A 21934-nucleotide genomic window follows, 5' to 3' on the forward strand; every position below is an offset into this window, starting at 1 on the left:
CTGCATGCATAAACACTTTTGTCTCCATCGTGCGCTGTCGAAACAATCTTGTGTTCAATGTCAAATGCTACACGATATGTTTTAGCCTGTTTAGTTTGTCGGATGAACAAGTGTTAGTAAGAACCATCCAGAACCTTTCAACTGATGGTGGTCACACACACTGATGTGGGATGGTTTTCCACTAATCCAATTGTACGAACATAACTCTTTTTTTTTTTTTTTTTTTTTAGATTAGAACGATTAAGTTGTTTAAGGGAAAATTATACAGAGCTGCAGCAGTCAGACACTTTTTTGCTAGTCACACAGTGCTATTGGATGACCTTCCCTGCATTTCAACCCGGCCAATTTAGTTGTGTTGGACACTCGAGAACAAACGGCGAGTTGATTCAATGAGTGAAAAACCTTTGGTGCTGCAAACACAGCCTGAACTTCCATTTTTCTTTTTTTTTTAGCGAGATTTTATTTTTTTTAAATTGTGCAATCCAGCCCACTCACATATCACTTTCTATGTTGCAAAGATGTATTAAAAGTCATTTTCTTGTTTCCCTGTATTTGTTTTAACTGTTTTAATTTTTTTGCTGGGTGGGGTTTCCCCTCACTGTTTTTTATTTTGTCCATGTGATGATTCTGTTGACATGTCTGCCTTGGTTATCTTTGTTGTTACTGTCTTGTATGTGTCCATCGTAGGTAAAATGCAAGATGGCAATATGGAGAGCAACCAGATTAAAGGTAACCAGACCACATCTCTCCCTTTGTACTTCCCCCACTCCTACTCCTACTCCTCTCCTCCCACTCACCGGTGTGCAGTATAAGCTGTGGGTCAAATGCAGGTTACATTCGTCTCCACGAGGAATGCGCACTTCTAATGCAGAAAAGGATCCTGTGGAATTACCTCACCTAGACAATTAAAAGAGTTGGGCCGTATCAGAGCCCATGTTTGTCCTTTGTTTAACCTGGAGTCTTATTAGGTTAGCATACAAACTCCCTCCCTCCCTCCCCTCCCCTCCACTTCCTTTCCCACCGCTGTGTCTGCCACTGCTGTGTTGTCTTGTTGTTGTTCTTGTTGTGCTTCTTGTTGTTGACATGTTGTGGTAACGACAGCAGCCTGGGTAATGTGATCAGGTCATCCAGGTAATTGAAAATGTTCAGAATCCTCATAATGTGCTCCAGTTGCACATAATGCCTTTTTTCCTCACTGTTCTTTTGTTGTTCATTAATTGCAAATGGTTTTAGCATTACATGCTTAAAGAGGCTCAGAAAACATATATACCCATTAAATGAGTACACAAAGATGACATACAGTGGTCCTGCCTCATGGATTTCGGTATTAGGGACTCAGTGCTGGTGGCCTGCAACTGCGGTCTCTGATCTTATCCTGGTGTGGACAGCTCTGTGAGATAAAGTTTCTTCACAAAATGTGTCATTCCTAGCCTCAGGTGCTTAGGTCATCCGTTGCTCTTGTATTTTTTATTCTTTGTACCCTTGTGGGTGGGAGATGAGCATTTTATTATTGAAGCACTGAGTTGGGTAGTTCTCAGAAAGTATGGTCCGATATTGACTCTTTATGAATTTGTTATTTTTTAACAAGGCTAAATCTAGGCTCTCTCACATTATATGGTTGACTTTCATCAATGATACTTGAGACTCCCATGTAATAGTGGACACTTTAATCTCTCATTTAGTAGTTTACACTTTAGGCTCTCATTTGACAATTGAGACTTTTTGATGCTTTATGCATGTAGCATAGTTGAATCTCTGCTGTCATGATGTAGTTGATGCTACTTTTTGTTTGCGTCTCTAGGCTCTCATGATGCAATTAATACTTTCAGCTCTCATGCTGCGGTTGTAGGTTCTCTATTGTAGTTGACACTATAAGATCATTATAGTTTTATTTATGTAAATATACTATATGTATATATTTTTTCAAATCTGTTTTGTATTGGAAGAAACTGCTATTAAAAACCTAGTCAGTGGTCTTTTTGCATTTGTATGGAATTTCAAATCCAATCCTGGACCGTATTCAACTATATTTTTGTGTGTTGGTCTACGTGGTGGCATTGATCATGTTCTTTCCAAAGGAAGCTGCACACTAATTACCCCCTGTTTTGATTTCTCCTTGGTAAACCCTGACTTTCTTCTGAACTTTTATTCCGTGCCCTATACCCACCACTCCTGACGCTGCTTCTCGCTGTGGCTTTGTGCTCTTTGCAGTCAAGAAGCAGGATGGTGCGGCGGCTATGGAGATGCAGCCTCTTAAAAGCGCAGAGGGTGGCGAGGAGGAGAAGGAGCGGAAAAAGGTGTCCATTCCTAAGAAGGAGAAGTCGGTGCTGCAAGGGAAGCTCACCAAGCTGGCTGTACAGATTGGCAAAGCAGGTAAAGTCTAACAATTCAGAATCACAATGAAAGAATCAAATTGGAAATTAGGATTTTTTTTTTTGTGTGTGCCTTTTTTAAAATAAATTTATTGTTAAATTATAGCATCATACACAGAATTAGATTTTGGTTCCTTTTTTTTCTCAAAATTAATTCAGTTAAACCATATTTTTATTCATTTACTTAATTAATTTATTTAAAGTTTTAAAAATATTTTCCTGTGACTCGAATTCTTTATATTCATTAAAATGGCCTCATGCCATGTTTAGGGGTCATAGCGCCACTTTTTTCTTTGGCACACACTTGACAACCTGCTAACAGGTTTTCTCATTGAGTTTTCAAAAATACTCTTGTGCATGTGGACCTGCATGATACAAGTTTGGGTGTGAAGGAGTGTGTATGTGTGTGCGTGCGTGAATTGGCAGGCACTTTTAACACAATCAACATGCCCACATCGTGGGTGTTCTCTCTGCTGCAATGGCATGTAACACATATGCATTTATTTTAGCTAAGCACTAAAAGTATTTTGGAGGCACTATTTTTGTAAACAACCTCATGCGAAAATTCCTCAAAGAAAATCCTTGTTGTCATAGCGACACCGTTACATCAGCCGGTCGGCGTGAGTGACGGAATGAGGACGTGGTGTCAGAACAATGCAATGCTGCGGATGGATTAGCATATACTTGGATCATCAGGTGCTCTCGACGCAGACTGTGTGGACTTTGTTCACTGCAGGAGCTTGTGATTGCCTTTATGCTTTATGTTACTATCGCGTCGCCGTGCACTCTGTCTGACACCCCAGCTAAGCACCATTAAAAGCTTTGCGAGGTGACTTAGGGTTCAACGCCGGGCAGAAAAAAATACTTTCTAGCAGGACATAAAGCGTCGCATAGCAGCAATTAATTCTGGTAAACACCATTAATGTTGGTCATATCTTGCCGGACAAGCAGAAATTGCATCGAGTAGATGGATGTAATGCGGTACACAAAGTCTTCCCACAAAAAAAGACAAGCTGTTGTAGCCACAAACAATTCCCAAGAACTGGGCACGATAGCACAAATTGCAACTATAACATACTATATATCATGGATATGCATTCTAATACACCCGATTGTGCAGGTGTGCACCGTGCAGTGTCAATCTTTTTTCTTTCCTCAAACAAGCTGCTTGCTTGCTCGATAGGGGGAAAAAAATATTGATTCCCACCAAAGGGAATCGCTCACATTTGTCGACTGAGTTTAATCCAAATACAAAGACTGATTAAAGCGCTTCTAGTAGTTGACCTTCCGAATTGGCGACTAAGCAAGATTAGGTTTGAATGATTACGCTTTATATTTACTTGCTGCCTGGAGGCGCCTTGATTAATGTCTATATATCCAGATACTGCTGTACATATTACGTTTTAGTACAACCTGTTTTCCATTGAAATTGCTGTGTGCAGATAATATTTCTTTCCATTTATTTAGATCATCAAACTATCTGTTCTGTATGTTTGGGCATTTAAAGTAGGATTTTTAAATTCGGGTTTCAAGACAGTGTTTTAACGACAGTGGGTTGTGGTATATTTTCCCAGGTTTGCTCATGTCAGCCATCACAGTCATCATCCTGGTGTTGTATTTCGCCATCGACGCCTTTGTCATCCAGAAGCGTCCTTGGCTGCCCGAATGCACGCCCATCTACATCCAGTACTTCGTCAAGTTCTTCATCATCGGCGTGACCGTGCTGGTGGTCGCCGTGCCCGAAGGTTTGCCACTGGCCGTCACCATCTCTCTGGCCTACTCCGTTAAGGTGATGACCGGCACTACCGCACCTTTTCAATAATTTGCCTTTGTATGACAGTTTTTGTTTCGTTTAACAGAAAATGATGAAGGACAACAACCTCGTGCGTCATCTGGACGCGTGCGAGACCATGGGCAACGCCACCGCCATCTGCTCGGACAAGACGGGCACACTCACCACCAACCGTATGACGGCGGTGCAGTGTTACATCGGCGACGTGCACTACAAGGAGATCCCCGAGCCGGGGGTCCTGCCTCCCAAATCGCTGGACCTGCTTGTCAATTCCATCTCCATCAACAGCGCCTACACCACCAAAATTCTGGTAAGTTAAGCATTTTAGTCTCTCTACTATATATTAATGCTATAGAATGAAATTATATATATAATTAATTGGTAATGTCATTTAGTTGTTTTTACAATAGACTCCTGATGTTTGATGTGGACTTTTTTTCTAAGAAGACTTGACCAAATGATTATTTTTGCAATGCACACTATCCGTCTTTCCTCTTCATCATCTGATGGAAGAGAAAAAGTTTCATGCCGCGCTTCCACCGTCACCTTGGAGATATGAAGGCAGTCAAGCAGTCAGTGTCCTTGGCTGCCTTTTTACATGCAGGAGGCATCGCTCAAACTTGTCACCTTGAGAGCCCTTGTGTCATTTTACTTTAATCTGATATTCAAAATGTAGCAGACTGAAGTTGGATCCAATCTGTCCGAGTGCAGCAGACGGCGGATTGGTGCTGGGGAGAACTTGAGAGATGGAGTCGGATGCAAAATCGAATACCAGTTTGCATAAAAAAAAAAAAAAACATCTTCGGTTCATCCACTTATCCTGCACGTCATGCTGTCCCTTCAAAATGCTTCCCATGCGTTCCAAAACAGTCTACAAAACTGGTGGGACTGAAAAATCTACTAGTTGACCATGCTAAATGCGCGTATTTGCCATAATCAGAAAGAGTAAAAAAAAAAAATCTGCAAAACATTTCTTTTCCTCAGCTTACATGTGTGTGTGAACAAAAAGACGCTGTAAAACGCTTTGAGCACATCCGATAAAAAAAAAAAAAAAAAGAAAAAAAATTCTGCACCTATTTAACCATTCACGAGCACAGGCGTGATCATCCATTCATGCAAGCATGCATTAACACGCATACGTGCATAAATATGGATGCATTCTTTCTTTATTAGCTTTTGAACGAAGACAAAAAACAAACCATGCAATTAAGGAAGGAAGTTCATCCTGGGAGCTGAATAAGGAGACATTTCAGAGCAATATTTAGCTCTTGACGCCCCCACCGCTCCCTCAGCGCGCCGCCAGCCCTGCAGTATGTTAGCCGCTGTGTTCTTATATAAGAGGCCAATCCGCTGAGATGCCAAGATGGCTCTGGAAGTCTTTGATGGCCATTGCACACAGCGGCGGCAGCACAAAGGAAAAAAGAATGCAGCATAGAATTTTCACATCCTTACCGCTGCTATGTCTTCATAATTCAGCCACTATGATGCCTCAGGTTCCGGAGATGAATGAATGAATAGAGATGCATCTTTCATAGCAAGGGGTTAGCACACACTCAATACATTATTTACACACACACTGTACAACAATGAAATGCGTGGAAAGGTTGTGGCCAAAACACACCTACACAAACATTGACACAATGGCTCAAAGATTTTGAATACTAAGATAATTGCAATCTTTTTGCCTCTCTCAATATTATTTTCCAAGGTTATGTTCCCATGTATTTCTTTTTTTAACAAACTCAAGCAATAATTTATTTTTATTACAATCAAAACACATCAGATTTATTATACATAAATATTTGGGTCTTATAATTTTGTCTTATTTAGTGCCCTGTGATTGGCTATTGAGGTCAGACTAGTCCCTGCCTGTTACCCAAAGTCAGTTGGGAATGCTTCAGCTCAGCCACATCCCAAAAGTGAAGATAAGACGATTTACTGCTCTGTATTCAATATAAAATACAACTTTTTTTTTTTCCTCCCTACCAGCATGTGCTCTGAGAAAAATTACCAGTGATGGTGATAAATGGCATAACAGAACAACAGAAAAAGAAGCCACAATGTGTTTTCTATTATGAAGCATTGCTCATTTTGGCTCAGCACGGAGGTTCATTTAGGCTCCATTTGTCATCTGGAGTGTCTCGTAAATGAAAGCCACCCTCGCATAGTAATTAACATAGTTTGCTCATCCCTTCTTTTAAGAATTTGCAGCCCTCTTTTCCATCAGAGTTGACGGCACGTTATCGTTATATTGAGACTTTTATGAGAGCTTAACAGCATCTCCCTTTTTTTTTTTTTTTTTTATTCCACGCTTCCACTGATCGTTTTTCTGGGCTGACCGGTGCCACTGGTGATAGAATTTTTAATATGCGCGATTATGATATGGAAGCCCACGCCAGTATTACTTATCCACGGTTTGTTTGGCGATAATCAGTCGAGCCTAAAGGAAAAGTAAACAGACCTCTTTCATGAAATCGGGCCAGTCCAGATATTCTTCAGTAGAATGGCAAGAGATATTCTCATGATTGGCCCACAGGGACCAAACCGCCTCTTCACAGTGAAAGTGATATTTATATAGTTGTCTTTTTGCTCTTTTTACGCACAATCTGATTCCACTTATATGTTACAAGTATCTCTCGAGAGGTTATTTTTGACTGCACTAAAGGGAAATGTTTGGACACAGAGCACGTTAAGAATACAGTGATGTGTTTTTTGTGACAGGGTTTTATTGTTTAACCGTTAAGAGATCCTAACGACATTTGTGCCACTCTTTTTTTTTAATTTTTATTTTATTTTTTTGCTTCAAGGCCACATAGTCTGTGTTGAATAACTGTTGGGGTTTCTTTCCCGACTGTATTTTCCACCATATGTAGTATCCATCATAATTTAAATAGCACAGAAGAAAATGGAAAATAACACAGAATGCACAGAAAAAAAATACTGTTAACCTATAAAATGTATTTAAAATTTTTGTGTGATTTTTAAAATACATATTCTTTTTTTGTTTAATTAATAATTTTAGTTTTTTTACTGTAGGCATTTTAAAAGGTTTATTTTATTTTAAATATTTTTATGAGTGTTGTTAAATACTAATTCTAATTCAATTTAATTCCAAATCAGTTGTACTTACGTTTTTAACGAAGGACTTTTTTTAAATTTGTTTTGTTTGCATTTTAGATTTTTTCAAAGTGTTGTATTACACTTTGTATATTTTATTTTTATAGGACCCATTTACCTTGCCCTGATAAAGTAGTAAATTAGAAGGACATAGTGGGAAGAGAGAGCAGGAAATGAAGAACTGGAGCAAAGAGAGGCAGACAAGATGGTGACATGATACTGTTAGAGCGGAGGAGGATTTGTAAGACTGCACTCGAGTGACAAGTGTCTTCATCGTGGACCGCGAGAGCGCTTCGGTGCCCTCCAGCACACCTCCGGGCTTCAGCCCAGTTGGCCTGTACAGCTCACGCGAAGAAGCGCGAGTGTATCATATACACGAGAGGGATGGGGTGGAAGAGAAAGGGTTAGAGCGGAATTGAAGAAGGTCATTGAGAGGGAGGGGTATAGATCACCAAGGCGAAAGAAAAGAAGTGCAAGGAACAGGAGGCAAGGAAATGAACAGGAAGTGAAGTTGCCAGCTCTCCTTTTGGCATATGTCTTTGCCCGCGGGGACACCCGAAGACCAGGGAGAGGGCAGCTGGTCCTCAGCCCGAGCGGGCCCCGAAACTTGCCAACGGCAGCAAAACCGTGCCAACGTTGGTCTCTCGGTGACAGAAAGGAAGTCGCGTCATTCTTCAGCCTTAGCGAAATCTCACCCGCCTTAATTGTATTCACTTGCCGGGAAGACTTTTTTTTTTAACTCCATTCTGTTGTGTTTATACTCAGATCAGAAAAATCTACAAATGAATCTCAAATCAATAAACACACCAAAACACCGGCACAACACTGGAATTTGCGCATTGTAAAAACTTTTGTGTGATTAAATGCTTTTTTTTTAAATGATTTATTTGTCTATAATAAACTTCAGACCTAGTTAAAGGTAAGGTACTGGAATAAAATCCAGCAAGATAACTGGACCTCGGTATAGAGAAAAGATTGAGCCACTTCTACAAAGAGCAATTCAATATTTGGACTTCCCGCATAGGAATAATAAATGTTGATTCATTTCGCTGCGGCCATATTTACATGGCTGTCTCTCAGCGGCTGGCACCAGCCGAGGAGCTCCAGCTGAGAGGGGAACAAAAGAAATCACATAAAGTGTTTTCAATGATTAAAATTCCAATCACTTTTATCTCACTACGATTCGTGTTTAGCTGTGTGGCACGATAAACATCACTGTGAGTATGTGGTGAAAAAACCAAATGAAGACTCTCGTAATTGATCGATATTGACATCAGTGAGATGCTGTCTGTCTTTGGCTAATGAGTAAATGGAATAATTGTCTTCATCCAGTCTGGCTGCTTCATGGAACAGATTGCAAAATCACTTTGCAGTACAAGTGGTAGAATATTGCACGAGTTGGACTACATTCTTTGACAGACAAGTCCATCTGGCTTCTTCTCTTTAGTGGGCTTCTGTTGCCTCAGGCATTCACTAAGCAGCTCGTCCGGGGGGGGGGGGGGGGGGGGGGGGGGCATATTCTTGAAGGAGAAACTTGCTCCTTCTGGATGGTGCCGGTCATGCTCACTGGCCCACGGCCCCTGACTTTCCGTTTTGTGTACAACCGAGGGATTGCGATGTTAACGATGGATATGGATGGTGATCCAGAGAATCAATTTACGTTCTTGGTATAGAGCTTGATATAATCCATGTCGAGGAGATAGTTGATTGCTGTTCTACTTCTGAATTGGTGAATAAGCCACTGATATGATCTGCCTGAATATAAAAACGTAAGTGGCTCGAAAAGGATCAGAAATGTATAATTGATTGCAAAATATAAAGAAATGCCTTGATTTTGTTTGTGGTATTTTCCATTTTCCACTAAACAATTTTTTGTTTTTGCGGTTACTCGAGTTGCACCTTGAGAATCGTTGATGCACCAAAAAAAAACTAACAACAACAACCTGGAGAGCGTTGAAGCAGGCCTTCTTTATGATAAATGAGTGCGAATGCACATTGCTCGCTATCCTAATGTGATCTTGAGACGAGTGAATGTGCAAAGTGGCTTGCTTTAAAACGTCAGTAAAGTATGTGGGATATTGACATTGATGAGATTTGTGTTTCGACGCTGGCTGAAAGGGAACTTGTTGGAAAAGAGGACAGATATTTGTTTTTTGTGTCAGCTTTTCCTTTTAGTAACTTGCGAGATTAATGTGAGCTTCGTGACAAAAAGACATGTTCAGACATTGCTTCGGTGTGATAATACAGAAGGTCGACTGCTTGATCACGATGCTTGGGAAAAAAAAGAGCAGGTTCATTTGATTTTATCTCACAACACAAACACTCATAACCTTTCTCGTGCGTCTGCTTTTGCAGCCCCCGGATAAGGAAGGCGGTCTGCCGAAACAGGTGGGTAACAAGACGGAGTGTGGCCTGCTGGGATTGGTGCTGGACCTGAAGCGAGATTACCAGCCAATCAGGAACCAGATCCCAGAGGAGAAACTCTACAAAGTGTATACTTTCAACTCGGTGCGGAAGTCCATGAGCACTGTCATCAAATTGGCCGACGGGAGTTTCCGCATGTACAGCAAGGGAGCATCTGAGATCGTCCTCAAAAAGTAAGATTATTTACTCAAATGCTGATGGGATGAATGGATGGTGACTAATTGGGGTACATATATATTAGAGAGGCAGTCACTAGTTTACAAATAGTATATCATATGAAAGGTTTTGGTAGACTTGGTTCTTAAATCCTATAGATGCAGCCACATTCTGAACGAGGTGGGCGAGCCTCGGGTTTTCCGTCCACGGGACAAGGACGAGATGGTGAAGAAGGTGATCGAGCCCATGGCCTGCGACGGCCTGAGGACCATCTGCGTGGCATATCGCGATTTCTCCAGCGACCCCGAGCCTAACTGGGATGACGAAAACAACATCCTCAGCAACCTCACGGCCATTTGCGTCGTTGGGATCGAAGACCCCGTCAGGCCAGAGGTAGGACGGGATTGGGATTTGTTGCTAGTAAAATCTCTTTGCTATTGTTTTGTTTATAAGGTAATACTTGTACTGGGACCGGGATCAGCACCTTAATATTTCAATATGCCGAAATGAATTTGTTATCTGGTACCGAAATGACCTTTATTGGAAATTATTTATTTCCTCGGCCTGCTCGTCCACAAGTCTGTCTCCCTGTCACATTAGTTACTGTACATGTGCCCTTTAGTTACCATGGTTACGGTTCAATCGTATCATCCTTTGAGGCCGCTGGCTTGCATTGTCCTTTGATTTTGTTATCGTCAGCATTGCTTTGCCTTTTGGAAATAAACAGGAATACAGAATACATAAGAAAAAAAAAAAACGGAGCTTTTAAACCAATGGGATGTCCTTAAATCAGCTGCAACAAAAGATGCTGAAAGAGGTCACTACAATCATCAAAATGAAAAATGTTGCCCTTGTTCCTCATGTAAAATGGATGCACTGGACAATTGAAATTCTTCTAAGGACATTCTGAAATGGAGAGTTTAAGATAGTATTCTTTGATAATATTTGCAGCATTTAGACTAAAACTCCCTGTTTTTTTGCATATTTATATATTTATCAGCTGGGATCCAACCATATACTGCCACTTACAGATGTATTCATCAAGTACGTTTTTAAAGGGAAGGCGAGGAAGGTCATGTTCAATAGCTAACTTGAAAAAAAAAAAAAAATCAATAATGGCGCCACCATCAGCCACATACATCAAAGTCTTCACTCACACCAACCTCCCAACCAAGTTAAAGCCTCACATGTCGTGTGATGCAATAGATGAAACGATGAGCTGCCCAAGCAGTGGAATAGGTAGATCGCTTCCTTCTACATCAAGCATTACCGCGATCCACTTTTTAACAAAACACGCTTACTCCAAATTGGTTAACCTATGTCAATCCACTCATGCTTAAAAAAAATTGTCTAGACTTTCAATCTTGCTACGGGATTGTTTGCTCCATTACCAAAATCTTGAATATGTCTGCACTCTACACCCTTCCATTAATCAGCCTTAGAATTGACTGGTGACCAGTCCACTTTTCTTTCTGCCCAATTCATCAGAGTTAGGGCCTAGCCGTTTTTTACATGACCTTGAACAGGACAAGCACTGCACAAAATGGATGTATTTGGATCATGTGTCTAGGGCAAAGCAATCTGCGGTGTCGAGTTATTTACAAAAGACTTGGTCTTACCAGAAGCAGAACTTTGCTTGAAGGAAGTATCTGTATGACCTGGTTTGGCATCTCTCGTGCAGGTACAGGACAGCCATGTTGAATTATTCAGCCTCTTTTTCTTTTCATCCTGTTTGCAAACACCCCGCCACTCTCTCTCTTGCTCGTCTTCTTTTTCAATTAGAGCAATTGTAGGGAGCTTGTTTTGATGACCGGCTAGTCTGGAGGGCTGCCCGAGATGGGGGAGGAGAGGAGAAAACCTAAACAGAAAATTTAATAAGAAGAATAACCTCGGGAGTTTATGACTATGGTGGCCGAGCTGAGTGTAATTGCTCTTGCAGTAAATCCTTGTTGTGCTTTTTGCTCTAACCGCTTTTTTTTTTTCTGATGACCGGCAGACATGAAGATGACAAGTCGAGTGCATTACATTGGTTCTTAATTGTTGGCCTGGTTAAATAAAGGTTAAATAAATAAAAATAAAAATGTGTTTGTGTACACGAGAGAGGCTTAATTTGGCCTAGTCATGTAATTGTGCTGGTGCATTTCTGTGATTTAAAAAAAAAAAAACAACAAGGCCAAATTATGTGGAACATGCCCAAGTAACTCGCGAGTCAAACGTATGCATCGGTCCGCCTCTGTGTTTGTAGATGTGTGGGTTTGGAGAGCGCAGCTCGCCCACAATGACCTTTGCCAGAGAGGAGGACATGCTGGCATCTCACATGCATCAATCTCCATACATAATATCTCCCAGCAGATCAGCCATGCTGTTCTGCATCACATGATCACATGCGGGTAGCAGAGAGCTTGCCGCAACAACTACGTGCACTGCATACAGCGCGTAGTGTACTTGTATTTTGGACATTAATTCTGGTCTGTCATGTGAAGAGAATGTTCCCACTGGGCCATGTATAACAAACAAGAAATCCCCAATAGGCGACTAAAAATGATTATTTTTATTTTATTGTACAAACTGACAATATCTTAGGCAGTGCAATATTACTTCAGTAGGACATAATAAAATGAAATGAAATCAGGGAGAAGAACAAACTCCTGTGCTTACATCAGAACAAATCCATAAAATAGATTTTTTGGCTGAGTGTAAAAATCTGTCGAAAAATATGTCTGAATGCTCGTGAAATACATATTGTGACCTTGCACATCTCTGTTTGTGCACTTCTGCAGGTGCCGGATGCCATTCGGAAGTGCCAGCGCGCGGGCATCACCGTTCGCATGGTGACCGGCGACAACATAAATACGGCTAGGGCCATTGCCATCAAGTGCGGCATTATCCATCCCGGGGAGGACTTCCTCTGCATTGATGGCAAGGAGTTCAACAGGAGGATCCGTAACGAAAAAGGAGAGGTACGCTGCTTCCTGACCTTGGAAGAGTTGACCCTGAGAAAACAAAACATCACTCACTCTATGCGCTTAATTGTGTTCAGGTGGAGCAGGAACGCATTGATAAGGTTTGGCCGAAACTGCGCGTCCTGGCCAGATCCTCCCCGACTGACAAACACACACTGGTTAAAGGTAAACACGCATTTGTCTTGGTGGCATCACTTGTTGCTAGGCGGAATTCACAGTGTAGGGGTGGGTGAATGGTGACTAAGGCACAGATACAACCGTCATGTCCATCATGCTGTTTTCTTGGTACGAATTGAAACATACCCACTAAAAAAAAAAGCTTGTCCATTTTGCTCTTAATTGATTTTTAAAACACAGTAAAAAAAAATGGAGATAGGCCACTTAAGTCATTCCCAGCATGCTTTTTTTCCTTGGCACAGAAAGGAGTACCCAAAAATCTCCAAGTTCATTTACACTCATAAATTTTCATGGCTCTGCATTAATTATAAAACACCCACAAAGCCAAATAAAATATTTGGCTCACTGCAGTCATGCCCACCATGCTGTTTCACTGGCACATAAAACAGCACAATTTAAGATTAGGAGCCAAGTTCATTTATACCATGTGACTTTATTCTTATTACAGCCTTGTTCTTGAAATATTTTTTTTTTATTGAGAACAAAAACATTTTTATTTTTAGTCCAATTGCCATATCTGCACAAATATGTTGCTATGTGTGTGACAGGTATTATTGACAGCACCATGGTGGAACAGAGGCAGGTGGTGGCGGTGACAGGCGACGGGACCAATGACGGGCCAGCCCTGAAGAAGGCTGATGTCGGCTTTGCCATGGTAATCAAAACTATTTTCCACCTCGAGATAGAGCGCACCTCACATTTGCAGATGGATCTTCTTCACCTCTCGATATGTGCGGTTGCCTCTGTAAAGATGATGAGCTCCCCCTAGAGGATGACACGGGAGACACAACATCACTGCAGCTGATGCCCAAACTATTGTGCCCTTGGCATAATCAGTTTTGTCATAGTGGCACTGAGGCGATTTGTACTGATTCCCCTTGAAAAATGTCAGGATACAATCCCTGTCAAAAATGTTTGGTAAAATAATATCCCCACACTCCTCCTCAAGGGCATTGCCGGCACCGACGTGGCCAAGGAGGCGTCCGACATCATTCTGACCGACGACAACTTCAGCAGCATCGTCAAGGCGGTGATGTGGGGCCGCAACGTCTACGACAGCATCTCTAAATTCCTCCAGTTCCAGCTCACGGTCAACGTGGTCGCCGTCATCGTGGCATTCACAGGCGCCTGCATCACACAGGTACGGACGGATGAAATAATAAGACTCCTCAGAATGCAGCAGTGCAGTTTTACAGTACTTCATTTACGCACTTGTCCTTCATAGTCACACTGAGTTTCAGCGAGAAGCCAGGTATAATTTGTCCCTGTCGACAGCGGCACGTATAAACAACAATTCACACTCGCATTCGCACTCATTAACGGTTTCAAGTCTTTAATGATCTTCACATGCATGTTTCTGGTATGTGGGAGGAAGCTGTAGTACCTGAAGAAAACCCACACAAGCAGGTGACAAGCCTTATTAAGAGTTTCTTAAAATAGCCCATTTTCCACGACTATGTTTAGCGGGGCACACATCTGGGGGCCAGCTAAAGCACAAACCGGTCTCAACTTGTGGGTGTTAATCTTAAACAAATGAAGCAAGTCAAACTATTTGCTCTCCATTCTGCCCCTTTAGCCATAAAATAGCATACGTCCTACATTTTGCCATATTGAGCCTAATTGATCTATCGATCACATGATCATGTCTAGACTTGGTGGCTTGGTGGAGGTTTAACGTGCATCTTCTGCTTGTCAGGACTCCCCCCTGAAAGCAGTGCAGATGCTTTGGGTCAACCTGATCATGGACACGTTCGCCTCCCTGGCCCTGGCCACCGAGCCCCCCACGGAGTCCCTGCTCAAGAGGAAGCCATACGGACGCAACAAGCCTCTCATCTCCAGCACCATGACCAAGAACATTCTGGGACACGGCGTCTATCAGCTCATCATCATCTTTCTCCTCCTTTTCATTGGTAGGTGCTAAAGCCCTTTTCACACTGCACTTAGGGTCATCGAGTGTTGCTGGGCAGGTGGTCGAATACCTTCGAATTAATTTGCATATATAGCATGACTTCATACTTTGCTTTCCTCCCACAGGTGAGCAGATCTTTGACATTGACAGCGGGCGCAACGCCCCCCTCCACGCGCCTCCCTCGGAGCACTACACCATCATTTTCAACACCTTCGTCATGATGCAGCTCTTTAATGAGATCAACGCCCGTAAGATACACGGCGAGCGCAACGTCTTTGAAGGCATCTTCAGGAACCCCATCTTCTGCTCCATCGTTTTTGGCACCTTCGCCGTACAGGTAAGTTAGTTATTTCACAATTCTTTCGTAGTCAATTAGAACCAATGCGTGTAAAATTCCTAAACAAATTTTAACAGCATGAATTCATTTGTACACAGTATACAAATATTAAACATGTTCCTTTGTGTCCTTGTTATTTTTATTCATGGTTAGATAATAATTGTACAGTTTGGAGGGAAACCTTTCAGCTGCCAACCTCTGGACCTGGAGAAATGGATGTGGTGTGTTTTCCTCGGCTTGGGGGAACTCGTGTGGGGGCAGGTAAAGAACAAAACCCATCACAATTGGTACGCACCAATTCTCAGTGCTCCTATCCATAACAGGGCTCATACTCGGGATTAATCATCTGAAAAATATAGTTGTTAAAAAATTGCATTTTTGAAGTACGTTTTGAATTTGTAAATGTTTTCTTTTTGCGGATCCCCTGGCCCCTTGGCAGTGAGAGCTAATACGCCTTATTGCAAAGCAAATCAATGTGGATGATTACACGAGCAATCACATTTATTAATTGCATGTAACATCTATGCACGCGCGCACACACACACACACACACATACACACACGCACACACAATGTAAACGTCAGCATCTCTGCGGGTCTCAGGTGATCGCCACAATACCCAACAGCAAGCTGCGCTTCCTAAGGCGGGCCGGCCAGCTCAGCCAAAAGGACGAACACCCAGAGGAGGACGTAAACGAAGAGAACGAGGAGATCGACCACGCTGAGAGGGAGCTGAGGAGAGGCCAGATCCTCTGGTTCCGGGGACTCAACCGGATTCAGACTCAGGTGGGGTGCTCACTTACAGTTTTACGCTACATGACATCTCATACCTAGTCTAAATTATGTTCAATGTTTGTTACCCTACTCTGTAATGGAAAATATTTGCTCTCAAGATAAGTTCACAGACACGCGACTCTTGCGTGAACCCACGAGAAGCCCCAAGAAGATGGCCCTTGGACCCTGAGCCCTACAGACCATTATCACTGTGATATTTGAGACAATCTAACTGTTGTGCACTCAATGCTTTCATCTCACTGTGTATGACGCTGATGGTCCAGGGTAAAGTTATCACATCGCCATGGTAACACAGGTCAATGTCCTGCAAGGGACCGTAAAGATAATTACAAAAAAGGTCAGAATACAGGCGGCTCGGTGGCGCACTGGGTAGCACGTCCGCCTCACAGTTAGGAGGGTGCGGGTTCGATTCCACCTCCGGCCCTCCCTGTGTGGAGTTTGCATGTTCTCCCCGGGCCCGCGTGGGTTTTCTCCGGGCACTCCGGTTTCCTCCCACATTCCAAAAACATGCCTGGTAGGCCGATTGAAGACTCCAAATTGTCCCCAGGTGTGAGTGTGAGTGCGATTGGTTGTCTGTCTCTGTGTGCCCTGCGATTGGCTGGCAACCAGTTCAGGGTGTCCCCCGCCTACTGCCCGATGACGGCTGGGATAGGCTCCAGCACGCCCGCGACCCCCGTGGGGACTAAGCGGTTCAGAAAATGGATGGATGGATGGAGGTCAGAATACAGGCCTGGTTTGATTTGAACTTTTGAGGACTGCAAAATATATGTTATCAAATTTACATCTCAACAGATTTTTTTTCTTTATTATTAAATAAAAACCTTGTGTCAGGTCCCCAGGATAAAATTGCTCCTCAAAATTAGAAAGTTGCTCCTCAAATGAATTCATGAGATTGTCATATGTTACAATAATAATAATAATAATAATAATAATAATAATAATAATAATAATAATAATAATTCACATAAATGTAAAGATAACACATTTTTGTGAATGAAATTAAGTCAAATTATTATGATTAACTGATTACATTAACTTTGTTGTAGTATTTGCACACCACTAGCCTTTATTTTCCTTAATCTGGTTTAAAGAAAAAAATTCTTTCAGGTTGACAAATCAAATAAAAATACTCAAAATATATATAGTATTTTTATTGGCGGTCAGGCTGAGAAGCTCAAAGCCAGACCCTTCTCCCGAGGTGATGAAACTCCCTGACCTTCAGCCTCGTCTCATCGCAATCAGGACATGTTGTGCTTTGTTGTTGTCTTTGGACTCGCCGCGCTCACCCCAAGCTGCCATTTGTCCTCTCCTGTTCCGCTCTCTACTTCCTGCAGATCGAAGTAGTCAACACCTTCAAGAGCGGCACCTCCTTTCAGGGGGCGGGAGCTCTGAGACGCCAATCGTCCACTACCAGCCAGAACCAGGATGTAACCAATGTTTCTAGTCCTAGTCACGTGTCCTTGTCCAATGCCCTTTCTTCTCCTACAAGCGCTGCTGCTCCGTCTACTGGCCGTGAGTCAGAACTCTGTCAGTCTGCTTGTCTGTCTGCTGGCATTCAGGGACATCAGCCCCGTTATACTAAAACCATGGTGGAGCCTCAAAAGTTCAACACTTTTAAACATAGATGCCTTTAAATTTCAGACATCAGCTCAGTGAGCCTAAATCAGTGTTTCAGTGACTAGCGAAATCGGAGAATTATTGCTTTTGCGAGCATGAAATCGTAACATTCTATAATTAAAAAAATAGCTCTAGACGATTTCTTGATAGCTAAAATACGAAGCAATTAATTTGCGATTAATTGCCAATTAATCGATTAAAGTGACACCTCTGCGGCGACTAATTATTCAATAGTTACTATATTGATTAAAAGCAGAATGCTAGTACTGGTCAGCTTCTGAGCTAATAAACAAGATAAAGTACGGTCGATGAGGTCATCTGTACTTTGCTAAACATTTTAAAACCACCAAGGAGCTTCCAAAAAGTGTAACTGAAAACCACCTTCACAAATCATAGTGAGCATTTAAAGGATGTAGTCTTGTCAGTTTTTCAAAGGTAGTTTTGCTCTATTACATTTGTATGTAACAGTTGTACGGCAGATAAAATTCTAAAATGCAACCTAAAACACTCCTTTGGTCATTAATATTGGTTTTACAAATAATGGTTTCCACTTTGGAGGTTCCAGTTTCTTTAAACCAATGGGACAGATTTTGGTGGGGGTGTAGTCCCTGAAATGTTATTTTTTTAATTTTCTGCTTTTCTTCTGCTTTTTCTTTGCATATTTCTGTCTTGTTGCTATTCACGCTGGATCTCAAATCTCCTTCCATGCTCTGGTGTACTGTCCTCTCATTGGTCGATGTGTTGTCTGTTTCCTCAGAGTGCTAGGAGCGCGGGACTAAGGGTGATACCCACGGCGTGACATTTCAGGTTGTGAGTTTGTCTCCCTCTGCTCATATTCCCATAAAACCGACATGCCCATTCAGCCCCACCACCACCTCTCAACCACTACCTATTACCACTGGCATCCCAACTGACCCGTTTATGTCTTGACGGACGCTAACTCAAACTAATTTCACTGATGGTAAACATTCAAGTATGAGCTGCAATGGTTTACTTCATTTAAGGGTCTTCGTCTTATTTCAGCGAAAAAAGAATCCCTAACATGCTAAACATGTTAGCGGTGAAATAATTGTTTCAATGGTATTAGGTTTAAAAACAGTAGTGTCCAGTTTTGTTCTATTTAATGACATAAATCCTGATTGGTGTCAACAGGTGAGAGAAACTATGCTAATGCTAAGATGCGCTACTAATAAACACTACTCTAATTGATACTCACTTGGAGATGGTTATTTGAGGCCCAAAGCAATTATACATTGTGTAAAGATGATACTAACTAAATGCCTTCCTTTGTCAGACATGCACACACATTGCTTTGATTTACTCCTATTCGTATTTTCTCAATTTTACATTAAATGTGAAGCGACCATAAAATGTATTCACCCCCGTCTTGTTGCTTCATGTTGTCGTGTAATTGAGTGTCATGTCGCCATGGTTACAGACACATAGGGTACATCGTCTGCAGCCACAGTGACAATTGGCGAATTCAACGTCCTGCCGACTTGGAACACTCCATTGGTGTTACGTGTTAGACATCCTGTCACACGATAACACTCGATGACTAGTTATTAATGAGGATCCAAAACTTGAGTGATAAATTGATTATACATAACATATATTATTTTAAGGACCCATCATTTAATAGTATCATTAGCATGATCATTATTTTTAAAATGTAAAAATGTAAACTGCGACAGGTATTTTTGAATATATTAATATAATAATCATATTGCTTTTACTGTAGTTCCTGCATTTTTTTTTTATGTATACACGTTTTAAAGTGTTTAAAATGATAAACTCTTACTTTAAAATGTACTAGTGTATTACTGTACTATGGTTTTCATTAAATTTGATTTAAAAACTCAACTGAAAATTCGAAATAAACTAATGTGCATTTCATTTTTTTTGTTGAATTATATATGATTTTCAAATATATTTTTAGTAAAAGTATTTTCTGAATACAAATATTACATTTAGTGCAGTGTAGCAAATTATTTTGTAGGGTTTATTTGAGGGGCAAATTATTCAATATCTTTGCGTCTAAAACGTTAACGTATTAGTTGTCGTGTGTTACATTTTTTGTTGTTTTTATAATCTGATGCTTTGGGGGGCCTCAAGAACACATTTAAAAAATAACCATAATTTGAAAGATTATACAAGATTGCACATTAAACCTTTTCAAAATTAAACTATCCTAATAGACTGATTAAGCTCTTATTTGAATGTTTACCAGTCCATGCATGGTGTTGAGACCGTCAGACCTGATTAAAAGAATAGACATTCAATTAACTATTCTTCCCATCCATGTTTTGTGTTAACTTTCTCTACTTGTTGTCTTGTTGCATGTCGGTTGTGTGAACTTCCCTATTGTCGTCACAGTACATGACGATGTTTGCTCATTATCTCACAACATGCGTGTGCTGTTTGATGTTGCTGTGAGTCGTCTCCTCCCGCACTGCTTGTGTATGTGTGGAATCCATTCCCGCCATCCTTTTGTTTGGGACCACCCTGTGCTCTATGTGTCTACGCAGAGTGTGTGGATGCGGAGTCAGCAGAGTTGGCTCTGGTACTTTTTTGGTTTGGTTTTTAGAGCACCTGATTGGATGGCTCAGATCTAACCTCCTTCCTCCTTACTGACCTTGTCCACCAGATTTCCTCCAACTTGCATGTGATATTCTCCAGAATTGTATCCCACCGTGTCAGACTATGGCTTCATAGTCGGCTCTCCGCTGCTGTCAGAGTGATTTTAACTCTTTGGATTGATCGACAAATGGCATTTGTGTGTATGACGGGTGGAGCTAAAACTACATTCAATATTACTATTCAGCTGTAATTGACACTATAAAATAATGTAGTGTAACAGTTTTTGGGGGTTTTTTTTAGGGCGGGGGTCACTCCTTGAAATAGAAGACTTTTCAATTAACATGAGTTTGAATGAGTTATAAGAGGGTGTGGAAACTTGTGTTCTTCAGTTTTTTTTTTATTCCTCCTTTCTACTTGCTAAATTGAGTTGTAAAAATCTACTGTGTTAGAAACGTCTCTCAGTGAGATGCAATAATAATGAATACAGTGTCAATCAACATTATTTTTGTAAAAATCACTGTTATGAAACATTAGATTGGGCAGATAGTCAGTGTAGAACGTGTGAAAAGAAACCAAATCATTTTTTATGCCGACAGCTGGAGGGTGCCCGGTGGGATACAAAATGGTGGTCGACGACCACGCATTTATTCATTTTATCTATTTTTCATATTTTTTTTGTGTGAGCATTACGTTGATTAACGTGGCTTGTTTCTAGGTATACAGCACATTGGACTAAAAAGCGTATACTTACAACAGGCATTTGTGTCATTTTGTTGTTTTTTTGTGATTTTTACATTCCTCACAGTTTTCCTTTAGTGCACGTCTCCAACCTGAGTGAACTGTTTAGTGCTGTTGTGAAAGCACAGCAAAGACCTCCTCCCCTCGCCCTGCCTCCTTATTAACAAGCTTCAATGGAGGAAGTTGATGTGATGTCACAAAGATGAGCTGCCATATTGGTCTTGGGGAAGCAAAGGGGTTTTGGTGATTTCTCTTTTTCAAACCAAACTGTGCAACGTCGTAGCGTTTTTATATAGTCTACTGTGTACGCAGCCAATCTGAGCCTTCCGTGAATCCATGCCAAGACTGTTCGGAACCCAAAAATGTTTATTGGAAAATTTAGTGAGTAAAAGGTACTATTCGTAATCCGCGTCATATATGTACAATAATGTACCATTATTTGTTTATTTTGTATTCATAATAAAAATCACCAAAATACAAAAATTTAATTCTTTGAAAAAAAACTGTGATTTATGAAACAATGATAGACTGTACTGTTTTCATATTTTTTTTTACAAATTTTGGGAATATGAAATACAAATGCTAATCACTAAATTTCGTATTTGGGGCTTTCAGATAAAATTTCAAAATACAGCTAAAATTCACTTTAACCTTTACATCTGAACTTAATTTGACCTAAAAACATTTGAATGGTATTGTCCAACTGTTGAACATTTTGGCACAACTTGCTATTCTTTGACAAGGACCTGAATGGAAGAATTCACAACCCATGTTTGATCTGTGAATGTCCCACTTTGCTGGATTCAGCGTGAAAAGGAGCAGTAACCTTTTGACCCAACACCAATAAGGTGGCTATGTATTAGCATAATGAGCCGGGATTTCCGACTTCATCCATGAAGGGCTCTCTCCTTCCACATCCCTCCGCGCCCCTGCCGTCCCACATCCTCCTAATCCCCT

At 41.2% G+C, this 21934-nt stretch overlaps 1 protein-coding gene and 1 long non-coding RNA gene across 11 annotated transcripts in view; one reads left to right on the forward strand and one right to left on the reverse strand.

Annotated features, from left to right (window-relative positions):
- The window catches only part of atp2b2 (ATPase plasma membrane Ca2+ transporting 2), a 73939-nt gene that overhangs the window by 47494 nt on the left and 4511 nt on the right, over nucleotides 1-21934 (forward strand). For 5 of the 10 annotated variants that reach the window (XM_068652298.1, XM_068652301.1, XM_049734634.2 and 2 more), the window contains exons 7-19: nucleotides 2212-2373; nucleotides 3947-4161; nucleotides 4232-4474; nucleotides 9637-9878; nucleotides 10020-10254; nucleotides 12642-12821; nucleotides 12902-12989; nucleotides 13550-13656; nucleotides 13951-14142; nucleotides 14698-14911; nucleotides 15036-15247; nucleotides 15401-15508; nucleotides 15851-16033. In XM_068652298.1, coding sequence (XP_068508399.1) covers nucleotides 2212-2373; nucleotides 3947-4161; nucleotides 4232-4474; nucleotides 9637-9878; nucleotides 10020-10254; nucleotides 12642-12821; nucleotides 12902-12989; nucleotides 13550-13656; nucleotides 13951-14142; nucleotides 14698-14911; nucleotides 15036-15247; nucleotides 15401-15508; nucleotides 15851-16033 — 2381 coding nt within the window. Of the gene's footprint in view, nucleotides 1-687; nucleotides 730-2211; nucleotides 2374-3946; nucleotides 4162-4231; nucleotides 4475-9636; nucleotides 9879-10019; nucleotides 10255-12641; nucleotides 12822-12901; nucleotides 12990-13549; nucleotides 13657-13950; nucleotides 14143-14697; nucleotides 14912-15035; nucleotides 15248-15400; nucleotides 15509-15850; nucleotides 16034-17376; nucleotides 17555-18416; nucleotides 18470-21934 lie in introns of all 10 variants that reach the window. The other 5 variants (XM_068652303.1, XM_068652304.1, XM_068652302.1 and 2 more) reach the window with 5 other exon arrangements.
- LOC125977748 (uncharacterized) lies at nucleotides 12390-13951 on the reverse strand. The gene is made up of 2 exons (XR_007484726.2): nucleotides 13695-13951; nucleotides 12390-12854 (listed from the first exon to the last, which is right to left on the reverse strand). It is a non-coding gene; the product is annotated as an uncharacterized lncRNA (long non-coding RNA).

This window comes from Syngnathus scovelli, chromosome 11, assembly GCF_024217435.2.
Source record: "Syngnathus scovelli strain Florida chromosome 11, RoL_Ssco_1.2, whole genome shotgun sequence".
Taxonomy (NCBI): domain Eukaryota; kingdom Metazoa; phylum Chordata; class Actinopteri; order Syngnathiformes; family Syngnathidae; genus Syngnathus; species Syngnathus scovelli.